At 33.9% G+C, this 13014-nt stretch overlaps 1 protein-coding gene across 1 annotated transcript in view; it reads left to right on the forward strand.

Annotated features, from left to right (window-relative positions):
* The window catches only part of Gad1 (glutamate decarboxylase), a 106152-nt gene that overhangs the window by 32561 nt on the left and 60577 nt on the right, over window positions 1-13014 (forward strand). The window contains exons 4-5 of the mRNA XM_089648164.1: window positions 2174-2283; window positions 3347-3473. Of these exons, the coding sequence (XP_089504290.1) occupies window positions 2174-2283; window positions 3347-3473 (237 nt within the window). The remainder of the gene's footprint in view (window positions 1-2173; window positions 2284-3346; window positions 3474-13014) is intronic.

Raw genomic sequence — 13014 nt, forward strand, 5'->3', positions numbered from 1 at the left:
TCTGATGGTTTGCGAATAATTTTATGTCCCTATTGTTTATATTTCTATTATGATTTGATTTATATCTACAACCTCTCTCCATGGCTATAAATGTATTGATAAATGTTTTGTTGTATAATTTTTCGTTTTATATAATCTTTTCTATTGTATATATTTTTGAATTCATATTCCTTTCTTACAAATTTAATTTACTTATTCCTTATTATGATGTCTCAGTAGAGGTAAAGTCACAAGGAGGAAATCCATGATTGGTTTTATTTTGGCTATGTAATACTTATGTACAAACTGAAATAAATGTAAACTGTCGATTTTCGGAAAATTAATAACTAAATAATAAATATATAATGAATGTTAGAATTATTTTCTATTTGATTCCATCAATATTTTTGTGTCAATCTAAAACGAAACAATGATATGCTCATTGCTCAATCTCCATCTAAACTCCCTATACAGTTAGTTCTACGCCTCTACGACTCTACGCCGCTACGGCGCTAAGTGAGTACCGAGTTACTACTCTTTATAAAAATACTTACTTAACCATAGCTTTTTCTGGTTTTCCTCTAAAAGCCTATAATCCTGGCTTTACAAATACGGAGCACATTACTTTACCGCCCCAAGAAAAGTAATAAAAATACATCCCCAAATATCAGGACTGCAAAAGAATCAAACACTGTTTTCACTACGGAGTAATAAAGTAACAAATAAATACATTACATCACTCAAAGTTACTAGGAATTTATTGTCCCTTCATCCTAGGGGTCTTTGTTTTTAAATATGTTTTTTGTATATTTGGGGATAGACCAAGATGAAGTAGGGATTTAAGAAAAGCGAATGACTGATTATTCTCCGTGATAGACGAGCTTTTATTTCTCAATTGAAATAATTTGTATCAAAACATTTTCAGAATGAAAATGAACGGTTTTCTAAATAAAATTATATTGTAACAATTATTTTACAAGCAATAATTATTAGCCTGAAACACTCATCTACATTGAAAAATCTCCTGATAAAAGATACATGACGCCAACGGGATGTATCTTTTATCAGGAGATTTTTCAATGACGCCAACGGGATGTATCTTTTATCAGGAGATTTTTCAATGTGGATGTGTTTCAGGCTAATAATTATTGCTTGTAAAATAATTGTTACCCTTTGTGCTATGCATAAAAAATCTTGTCTTAAACATTAGTTTACCAAAAAAAAAATAATATTTGACTAACTAAAGTTCTAGTATCTTCACCAAAAAATGTAGACAATTTGTCTCGACGCCATCTAGTGAGAGAGTTAGCACTTACAATGCCTTTAAAGTTAGTTGTTTCAGGTGAAAAAATGTAACAAGCAGTAATTGTTGAATGAAACACTAGTATATATTGAATTACTTCGCGGAAAAGAGATAAGCCGCCATAGCTCAGTGGTCAGAGCTGTCGACCGGAAATCGAAAGGACACGGGTTCACGTCCCGTTGGCTTCATTTATCTTTTATCAGAAGATTTTTCAATGTGGATGAGTGTTTCAGGCTAATAATTATTGCTTGTAAAATAATTGTTACCCTTTGTGCTATGCATAAAAAATCTTGTCTTAAACATTACTTTACCAAAAAAAATAATAATTAAAATTATATTGGATTAACTTTTTTTTAAGGCTTTATTCATCGATATAATATATCATTGAAGAAGAAAATAATACTAATAAACCTAAACGGAACACTAAAAAGAACAAGATATAAAAAAAATTAAAAGGTTACGGTCAAAACCAGGATTTCTATCTTACCAACGTCTCTAACAACTCGGCCATTGGGATTTTCTTTAAGACATTTTAAAAGTACACAGCAGCTATCAGATATGTTCAACACTGATCCCTAGATTCCTCCCAACCCTTATACATTTTAGCTTATCAGAACATCCTCTTCTTCTTTTCCTTAAAAAAGAACCTCCACACAGCATCCCAAAAGATGACGTAGACCCTTAAGGAAATAATTTATCTCAGGGCTTCCTGTGTGGGGTTAAAGTTTAAAAAAATAAGAGTCTTTCCCTGGGGAGGAAGGTTAAATCCTCAGTCAAAAAGAAAAATATGTTTGTATTTTTATTAATAAAAATATATGTATAATGGTAAAAAAAAATTGTTCATAAGGGGTTTATTTTTTTATAAATTTTTTTTTTTTTTCTTTGTTTCAGAAATCCTGCCGATGAAAGAGGATGGATTCCCTCAGTCCAAGGAGTTCCTTACCAAGATCATGGAGATCCTGATTGAATACGTCAAGAACTCCAATGACAGGAATGAAAAGGTTAGACCTTTAGCCTTCTACTGTTGTCTTTTCTTTCCGTAATTTGCGTGGTTTATTTATTGTATACATTGAAAAACAGGGGAAAACCAACCACACTTTTGAGAAATCGAAAGACGAACGTAAATTTTTTAACACCTTTCGATGGCCCTAAAAGATAACTACTTTTCCAATGTAAGAAATTATTGTTTATGATGATAATTATTGATGATCTCCACTAGCCCATCGATGGGGAGTCCATCCAGGGGGTCTAGCACACTGAAATCAATAATTTTACAATGATAATATATCGATTTCCTGAGCACGGTCGCGCTGTTGATAGCCAGACTCATATCGGTAATGCAATAAATTATTAATCGACATACGTTTCTAATACTGGAGGTATTTCTATGAATTGGCCAACTGTTCTAAACCTTAGACGGCTACGTAAAAGCTAAAAATAATTATTAAAAAGAGGAGTTAATTAGTTCGTGATGTGTTTGATCATAAGTTGTTAGTTATGACTCACAACTTACAACTTTTGTTTTTCTGGGCTAGAACTGATCGCGTCTTATATGAATTAATTATTAAATCTATAGGTTTCGCAGAGCTTAAACAAATCATCAAATTGCCATAATATCAATTCGTTTTTAACTGATGAACCGTGTTCTGAAAGGATGCACTTCTCCCTTGCAGTACCTGGGGAGCCTAAAAAATTGGCGGTCGACTTAAATACGGGAATCCATCAATATTCGAACATTGGAAAGTCACTAAAAACTGGTTAATAAAGTGCTATCCATACAATTTCGACTCGAGTTTAAAACTAGGCAACAGACAGGCCAATGAAAAACATTTTCTTTTCAAGACTCTTGGATCTTAGGACGGGTTGTTTCACAGAATTTGAACAATTCATCAAAGTTGATTTTTAAGTTCTGTGAAGGGGCACAGTCAAACCAGAGTTCAGAGGTGTGCAAAATGGAGAATATAACACCTATGTGTTCTATTGATTCAAGTCCTTTGCTATGCTAATGTTTGTTCCATTAAGGTAACTTGTTTAGGTTTTCTAACGCTTTATATATTTGTGTAGGTTTTGGAGTTCCACCATCCTGAGGAGATGAAGTCTCTGTTAGACTTGGAGCTACCAGAGAGGGGTCTTCCGCTGCAGCAGCTGGTTCAGGACTGTGCCACCACGCTCAAATACCAGGTCAAGACTGGTGAGTCCATTTTCTATATAGTCAATTTTTTCTCTATACTAAAATCTATCCATCTAGTATATCTAGTATTTCTCCTTATAGTCTTTCTCGCTGTAGTCTTTAACTCCATAGTCTATTCACTCTATGGTATTTTCTCTCTATAGTATACTATATATGGTCTATTATCTCTATAGCCTTTTCTCATAAATAATATTCCTTCTTTAGTCTTTCTCTCTGTAGTCTTTCTCTCTATATTATTTCTCTCTATTGTATTTCTCTCCAGTTTATTATATCTATGGTATTCTTCCCACTGTCTACATTTTCTATACAATATTATATTTTCTCTATAGTATTTTCCTTGTATATTCCATTATCTCTATGACTTTTTATCTCTACATTTTATTCTCTCTAAAGTATTTCTTCTTATAGTATAACTCTCTATCATCTTTCTCTCTGATCATTTATAGAATATTTCTCCTTAGTCTATATTTTCTATGGTAGTCTTTTTTCTCTACAGTATATTCTCTCTATGGTTTATTCCTTATATTCTCTCTATGGCAATGCATTCTATTGACTATAGTCCATTCTATCTACAGTCTCTTCTCTTATATATACTCTCGCTATATTCTATTCTTTCTATGGTCTTTTCTTTAACCAGTTGTAAAATTAAAATTGTTGTAGTGTGTTCAGGTACCTATAAAAATATTCGGTTCCTACCCGCATTCTCACTACACAATAGGAAGACTTCGGCTAATCCAATAATCTGGCAATACCGAGTGGAAATCCAACATGGCGTTTGACGTCTATCAATTCACGCGCGCGGGAAATTTGAACCCAGTTGGCTTTTGATAATTTAAAGAAAATGGTTGGAATTATTCATTCGTCTATCGTAAGTTTAGTAACAATATTCATTCGAACGGTAAATTTCTAACTGTCTCTAAAATTGACAAGATTTGTTTTTGAAAGGAGATAATGTATTTTCTGTAAATAGTTTCAGCTTTACAAATCCTACAACATCCATAATTTTTCACGGGTCTGCGCTAGCAAAAATACTAATATCGGTTGAAACTCCGTCTGTCTGTAACTCCAGTTCAATGAACTCTAGAACTTTTGATCTGAAGTGTCATTTTCAAATTTGCGAATGTTTGTTTGGAGATTTCTTACAAGCGTCAAAGTATCTACCTATAATATAATATTTTTTAAATAACATTTTGCCAATTTCAAAATTTCAACTGATTCGTCGAGAATTCAGACTATCCGTGAACACGGGTCCATGCTAGTGTCATTTCTCCACTGGGTTTCAATATCGATTTACTTGTCAAAAGCAGGCCAGGGGCAAGTTCCCGCCCTTTTCATGTCGAATTATCTATGGACCACTGCTCACACATAGCCCGCTCCGACGTGCATTCCACAACTCAAAGATGATATCCCATTCAATAGCTAAAAAATTCTTTTAATTTTCAACCCTTCTATGGAGATTGCTATCAAAAACAACAAACCATTTATTTTTTGGAAAATTAAAACAAAAATAAAATACAATATAGGTACTGTAAACATAAATTCTCAGTAACTTGATAACAGAAAAAAATTATAATCAGTAATTCAAATTGGTACCTACTCGAAATTTTAAGACAATTCGATTTGGTACCAAATTGTATTAAAATGAGTAGGTTAGTAAGGTACCTACTCATTTTAAGACAATTTGAATTTCAAATTTTCAAAATTAACTAAAATGTTAAATGAACTAAATTGGCTAACATTGAACAGATGCTGAACGCGATGACATTTATGCATAAAATAATAAACAACCTTTTACTAAAATGCTTTTAAAACAACAATATTACATACAACAATAACACACATAGACAAAACACAAGAATGTGCAATGAAATTAGGCTATCAAAAAAGGACAAAGCCGATAAACCACGTTTTACTTATACAAAGTCTGCACCAATTAACAGATTGGAGCTGGGTCGTAGATGCCTATTAATTTTAAAAAGAGTAATAAATAATATAATGTATGTATGTATGAGCCCGCAGTAAGTTGGACTATTACATCCTAAATAGGGTATTTTCAGAAATAATGAATACGATTAAAAATGTGTGGAAGATTGAAAGTTTATTTTTAAATCTAATAAAACTGTGTGATTCTAGTATTTCATTAATAATTGTTGATTTTAACAACGATCTAAAAACCGCACATTCCGAGACGGTTCCAACTGGCTACAACGTCAATATGACATAGATAACGCCAATGTCTGGTAAAGCCAACGTTAACACCACCGAATTCACGAATAAAAACGAACATGACGTTTTGGCGGCAAATTGAAAATGGCTCATTTTCAATCTTCATACAAAATGTATTCGTTAATATAAATATAAAATAAAAATACCTTCATTATCGTTTCGATTTGAGAGAATCCCTGCCTCAAAAATCAGCGGGTTTATACGTCATTTTACAACGGAGTTACCAGCGGTACGGCTGATGTTTGAAAAGAGATCCGGAAGTAATCGCTGACCGCGGCCATGTGGATTAACGTGTCCTTATTTGGCGCACTTTTCTCCCGTCCACTTCCGGTTTCCTCTATTTCCCGTTTCCCGCGCGAATAGCTCGCAGGCTGATGGGAGAGGAAACGGATATTGCGAACCGATTGATCCGAGATCAAAGATGTCGGAAAATTCATAATACACATAAATTTCGATGGTTGCGATATTTTCTGACCACGTTTGTATCAGTTTGATGAGCTCAGTGGTCGACCATTTAAGATCCTCGACTAGGAATTCAGAGGTCGCGGGTTCGAATCTCAGCGTGCACAAATAAACTTTATTTAATTCGTGTTATTTCGCTTTTCATAAATTGTATTTAATTCGTGTTATTTCACTTTTCAGATATATATATATATATATATATATAGTATATTTGCCGAACATTCCAAAATTGTAGATAATCTCAGTTCCGCCCTGGTAAAACCTAAAACAAGAATTCAGAAACGTTGCTTGAAATGGCTTTAGCCATATTTTTTAACCATATCTAAAAAGCCAAGTACTTCCTAACCTAACCCAACATTTATTTGAAAATTAGAGACGCCATAGTACCTCTTGCTCCAGACAGTTAAGAGCCTTTGGGACTCTTGTACAGTATTCACATAAAAAGGTACGATACTTTAGTACTGTATAAAAATAAGGGATGATTTTACTTTATCTACAAACTTTTATCATCCTTACTCCAACATGATGGCGATTTTATCTGGTATTTTCACGATACAATACGAAACATGAGGGTTACTCTCATCTCGCAACCGGGGGAGGGAGATCCCGGCTATTCAGGCCCAGTCACCGGCGTCGATTATCCGCGCCATTTGCCCGAATAATTGAATGCTTACTTCGGCCGCCCGAGCGGCTAATTCGGAAACAGCCGAAGATGTACCAAGAAGAGAGGGACTTCTTTCAAATGTTAAACAAAAATTTGAGAGCACCTAATCTAGACCCATACGTAAAACCTATTGATAAACCTAGACAACAAGCTATTTCAAATTAACCTAATCAATATCTACAAAGCATATGATGAAGTGTGCATAAAAAATTGGCAATGCTAATTTATAAAGAATCGGGTATGATTTGAGATTTTCACGGCCAAAAGTATTATAGTGATTTGTTTTTGGGGTATTATGCCGTGTTTTTTCAGATTACACATCTGCCCTGATGATGGACACTGCAATGCTGTCCGAAACGTTGGCTAAAGTAGGAGGTAGCGAAATACGATTTTATCTTATCTTATCTTTCAAATTATTGGTAATCCGGTTAAATTGCACTTGCGCAAATGCACCTGCATTAACATTGTGATCTATATTTGTAATTTTGTCAAAAAAACTGTTATTTCATTCCTAAGGCCTGCAATCCTATTTTTAACCGGATTACCAATAATTTTATCGCTAATTATATCAAATTAGCGATAGTCATTTATCTCCGTGTACAAATCTACAGTTTTATTCCAATATGGATATAATTTTCCACACCTTTCTTTCAAAATAAGAGAAAGATCACTGCCTCAGGAGATTTAAAAAACCACCCTTTGTCCCACTACCCACTCCTTAAAGAATTTTGATTATTATTGATGAAATTTTGCACACTTGACGTTTAGTCTAGGAAAATTATTTTCTACATCAGATTTCGAAAATCTCTACGTTAGGCCAGGACAACGCCGGGGACTTCAACTATGCTAAAAATCATCAAGACCGATACCGTGTTATTTTATCTTCACCATAAAACAAAAATTATGTAGCTATGATTATCTGAGGCTTAAAATAACTAATGGTGAGTCCTGGCGGTATGAAATTTACTCATCGTTTCTTTCTGGAATTCCAAATTCAACGCAATTGTTGTCAGCTCTAAATATTCCAAGACAAAAGAGTGTTGAAATCTACTCTGAAACCGGTGAAGGTTATTGGTTGGATGTTGATTTAATAATAATATTATTAAAATAACCATCGTCAATTTTTTTAAAGAATTGCTGCAAAAATAAAATACGAAAAATTCCAAATACATCAGGGCCTGAAATGTAAGCAACACTACAAACAATCGGGCATTCCATGGGGGAGGGGTGCCCGGAGTGGCACGGGTCGAGGGCTCCAAATAAAGGATTATTGTTGCATGGATGCGCCCTCTCAAGGGCTTACTTGCGCATCGATACACCCCACCATGGGGGTGGGCGAAGAATGCAGAAAAAAGAGAAGACGACTATTATCAGCGACAGCGAGCCGGAAGGATGTGGCTGATGTTGGAGACTGTGCGTGTAATTACAGATTTTGATTGAGATAAATGTGCAACTATAGATGGTCAATACAATCAGCAGATATCGCTTGGATAAGGAATTCGCACAATTTAGAATTGAACCTACCTTTTCCTCTTTGGATGGCGGGAACGACATTGCTGTCCGATAATTGTATATCAATCCCTTTGCAAGTTAAATTGTAATGTAAATTAAAGTAGCCTTTATTTTAAAACAATAATTTTAAGTTATGGAGAGTTTAATAATAAAAAAAATATGTGATGTAATATTGTTATATTTCTGTCTTAGGAACTCTTTGATAAAGTAAAAAGTTCTTTGCTATATTTGCGTTTATTTACGTTCTAATAAAATAGTCTGGATTTAGCTACACTGTTCATTACCCGAGGGTTGGTAATTCTCTGTTTCTAGAAGCTTGTTGTCTCGCATGATATCCCACAGGCAATTGCTACACACTAGCGACATCTGTCGAAGTCTGGAGTAAGCTTTATGACTGGTGCCATCTATCGCTTGAAAACCCAACTTATTACCAAACATCACAATTATTTTCAAATATATAGCTTTTTAAGCCCCCGCATACCCAATTTCTACCGATTTATAACAAGTTTCTCGAAAACTCTTTAAGTTTTGAAGTTCCAAAAAAATTCAAAGTTATTTTTAAAGATAATACCTATACATTTGTTATGCCGAAATGTTAATTATATGAAATTCCCTTCATAGAAAAAAACGCAAAGTAATCTCCGAAAATTATTAAAAACACGTTTTTTTTCCGTTATTTAATATGTTATACTATCTTTAAATGTAACTGAAGCGTCGTGTTTTATCAAATATTGTCACCATTTTTGCTAAGTTATTATCATTTTTTTTACATTCGTATTTACATATCTCCCTTTCAAACCATCTTTCGCCCGCATGAAATATGTTAAAATGGCATTAGCCGTGTTTAGTGACAATATCTGAAAATCCAAGTACTACCCAACCATCCTTTATGTTTCCTTTCAAGCCTCCAACATACCCCATAGGGGACACCATAGGCCTACTGTCTTTAGTTGAGACTGTTGAGATTATTATTGACATTGAGTTGTGCGATCATGCGAACAATACATTAAGAAATATTTATAAATTGTTCCGTTGTTACCGTACATAGTTACCTCTTCACACACGCAAACTTTATAGCGACCGAGTTGACAAATGCATCTCGTGTCGTGGATTCAAATCGTCTCCTAGTCTAACTCTTCTCAACTTTCACTTCTTAGCAGGAGAAATTAAAATATTGGCATGTTAATCGTAACCCGGGAATGTAATAAAAAAAGTGAATTTATACATCGTGTTCTCGCTAGGACGATTATTCAAATTAATCTTAGAAAAAAATCCTAATAAAGTTTTTTTAAACAAAGCAAATCTACTATTTTATGTTTGGTGTTAGTTTTTGGAAAACAAGATGGCTACCCTCCCATTTCAAATCTTAAACAAAACAGCTGACCGAGTGCGAAGAAATAATAATTATAAAGACCGCTTGATGAACTACACAAAAATAAAAAATAAAATTTATAAATTTGCTAACATAAACAAACGTTCTTACTTGAATTTAGTTTAAATGTTGCCATGTTCCTGATATTTGATAATACATCAAATCTAAATCTGCAGTTCACATAAAATGTATCTGACATGATGAAATGTTTGCAACACTGTCACGTATACCTCCCCTTTCTGCAAATAACTAATTCAAATCAATTTACCACACTAAACAGCGCGCTGTGCCACATGCAGCAACTGGCCCCACTCTCCCCTACAACTACTGGAGGTAGGTACTTCGCAAGTCAGCCCCATTTGGCGGAGGAATTTGGGGCTTATATTAAATTCCTCTTGATGAATTAATATTGTTTTTATAGCCCCAACCTCCCCTATTTCGTAACTTTCAGATTAAAATACGCCGGATTCTTTATTTGAATTTGAAAAGCTATAAAATAAAATAGAACACTATTAAGTTAATTTTTAACAAAACTTAATTAGATTTTAGGCAGAATTTTTTCAATAGTGTGTTTTAAATACATTAAAAACAATAATAGTCATATGCTATCCGGTTTCTCTGGATTTTCGACGTTATTTTTTATAATGTCTTATCTCATTGATTTTATTTAAGAGTGAATACCGCACAAGAGTCCCAGCTGCTCAAAACCGTCTGTAGCCTCCCCAACTGGGGTATGCTAAAGGTAGCGGGAAGGGGAAAGAGATAGGGAAGTGGAAAAAGAGGATGTACTACCTGGATATTCAGATCAGATCACCAAACACGACCAAAGTCATTTCAAGCAATGTTTCAATTTTGAGTGACTGTCTTATAACAGTGATATACTGAGGGTATCTTGTAGTTAATTTTTTAATAAACTTTACTTGCGCACGCCGGGTTTTGAACCCGCGACCTACGGATTGTTAGCCATGAGCCACATCCCTCAACCATGGAGACCGTCAAAATTATTGAGAAATTATAACATTTAAAATGTTACAGCGATGTTTCAAAGCTCCGTAGCTTATGATGGAAAATTACACGAGAAATAATAAAAATTTTGACTCAAGTATTCGCCCATAGCATATTTTATACCTGTTTCGTGACGCTGAATTGTTTTAACGCTCTTTCCGCTCTAAAAAAATAAGGAGTCTAGGATTCAAATTTTACTGGTTTGAATCTGCGCAGTGTTGCTTTGAGTGGAATGGAGCCACACGTTCCGTAGCGAAAACGTCATTTAATTTCAGTTGAAAAACAAACACCGTACCGAGAAAACAACCGATGTGTTAATTCGAGTTTTAGCCGGAGTTATAATTCGTTCATTTATATACAAGTACCTGTGAATTCCTCCACCATACGAGCGCTCCCAAAAGAACCATATCATCGAACATCACAACCAACTCTTCCGTAAGTCACATATGCGAATACTTATCTTTTTGGTTCAGCGAACGGAGCGTTTACATAGGCACATACCAGTCTAGATTATAACCATTATAATCTAACCCATGTGTCGATAGTCTATGCGATTATCGCACATACCAATTTATATTTTTTTCAGAATATGGAGGTACTAACCAAAAAAAAAAAATTGAGTTGTCCTGGATATGAACAACGTCCTGTCAAAATCCCACAAAGTTAACCAAGTCTAAGCAACCCCATTATTGTGTATTATTTATGTTTAGGGGATGGAGTAGGGGTAGGTCCAATTGAATGCTAGTCACGTGTCCTTTATTTGTCGCCTCTTCACAACTCTTGCGCCCTGCGATTTAGGTGATATCACATTATGTTTGTTTGTACGAGACTTGGAAATATCAAAATGGTAAACCTCAGCTACTAAGGGTACGGAAAATATTATTATTATTAGATTTTGTTGCATACATAAAGATTCAGGACAAAAGATAATTTGATTTTTGTCATAGTAGACCCTATTGATTATCAGATCACCATTCAGAATATTATTTTTTTTTTAAAGTTGAAAATTCTCGTATTATAAATAAATAACCTGACAGTGTTTTAAAATTTTCCAATACCATCATCATAAGCGGAGGATGTTGCTTGTGTAATGCCAGTCAAAGAATCGAACTCGCGACTCCTGGGTAGGAACCAGACGCATTCGCCAACTGAGCCATTGACCAAAAACTAAATTTAAAGGTATTTTGTCGTCTGATGACTTTTTTTCCATTAAAATTTATGTATTTTTCGGCCACGCGTCACCACTTGGCACTACCTAGTGCATCACGTGATTTGTACTACGTCTCGTTCCAGCAGCACCGTACAAACGAGATAGAATGCGTATCACGTGATCCTTTGCGACGTGTGGCAGAATCATCAGTGGCGACGTGTAAGAGAATTTTTTGTTTTTGTCTCTTTCCGAATTGAAAAAAAAATGTAGCGTATTGTAAAAAAGCAAAATGATTTCTACGTTTTAACTCCAAATATGCATACGTGCTGATGATACATCCTGTATATTTTAGCTTAGTCAATGAATAAATTAAAATAAATTGAGCGATTTTGAATATGTAGGTAAATAGATGTATTTAAAACGATAAATATTTTTTTTTCTTAATAATTCTGAATATTATTTAAATAATAACTTGTTTATCATCAATATGGTAATTTGGTTGTTTGTGTGTTAGTTTTGCGTGAAATCGGGTTCAATTAACTAAAAATTTGTTTCGAATTTAAGTGTATTTTCAAAGTTGTAACTGATTGTACGAATTGTAACTGGTTGTGTGAATTGTAACTGATAGTGTGAATTGTAACTGATTGTCTGAATTGTAACTGATTGTGTGAATTGTAACTGATTGTGTGAATTGTAACTGACTGTGTGAATTGTAACTGATTGTATGAATTCTAAGTGAGTGTGTGAATGTGAAGAACAAAGACAAACTATAAATTACCTACCTATAATATAATATTTAACAGAAAATTATTATAAAAGTGCCAATTTCAAAATTGGAACTGCTTTCTCAAAAATTCAGACAATCCTATGATTTTTTCGCTAGTTTAAATAAATTTGTATGGATAATTTTAAAAATTGAACACTACTTTTTTAATAAACAATAAAAATTTCATATTTATTTTACTAACATCAGCATTATTATTAAGTATTGCCCGCTACTACTTTCATAGTGCTTTAAGTGCCTATCTTGTACGCATTATCATTTATTGAACAACTATTACTTGAATGTACAACAATTCTCAATCACATCTAGTATTGTACCTATTATAAGCAATAATTAGTCGCCTGAAATATCCATACAAAATTGAAA

This window comes from Hesperophylax consimilis, chromosome 27 (assembly GCF_061612785.1).
Source record: "Hesperophylax consimilis isolate HC1 chromosome 27, BYU_Hcon_1.0, whole genome shotgun sequence".
NCBI lineage: Eukaryota > Metazoa > Arthropoda > Insecta > Trichoptera > Limnephilidae > Hesperophylax > Hesperophylax consimilis.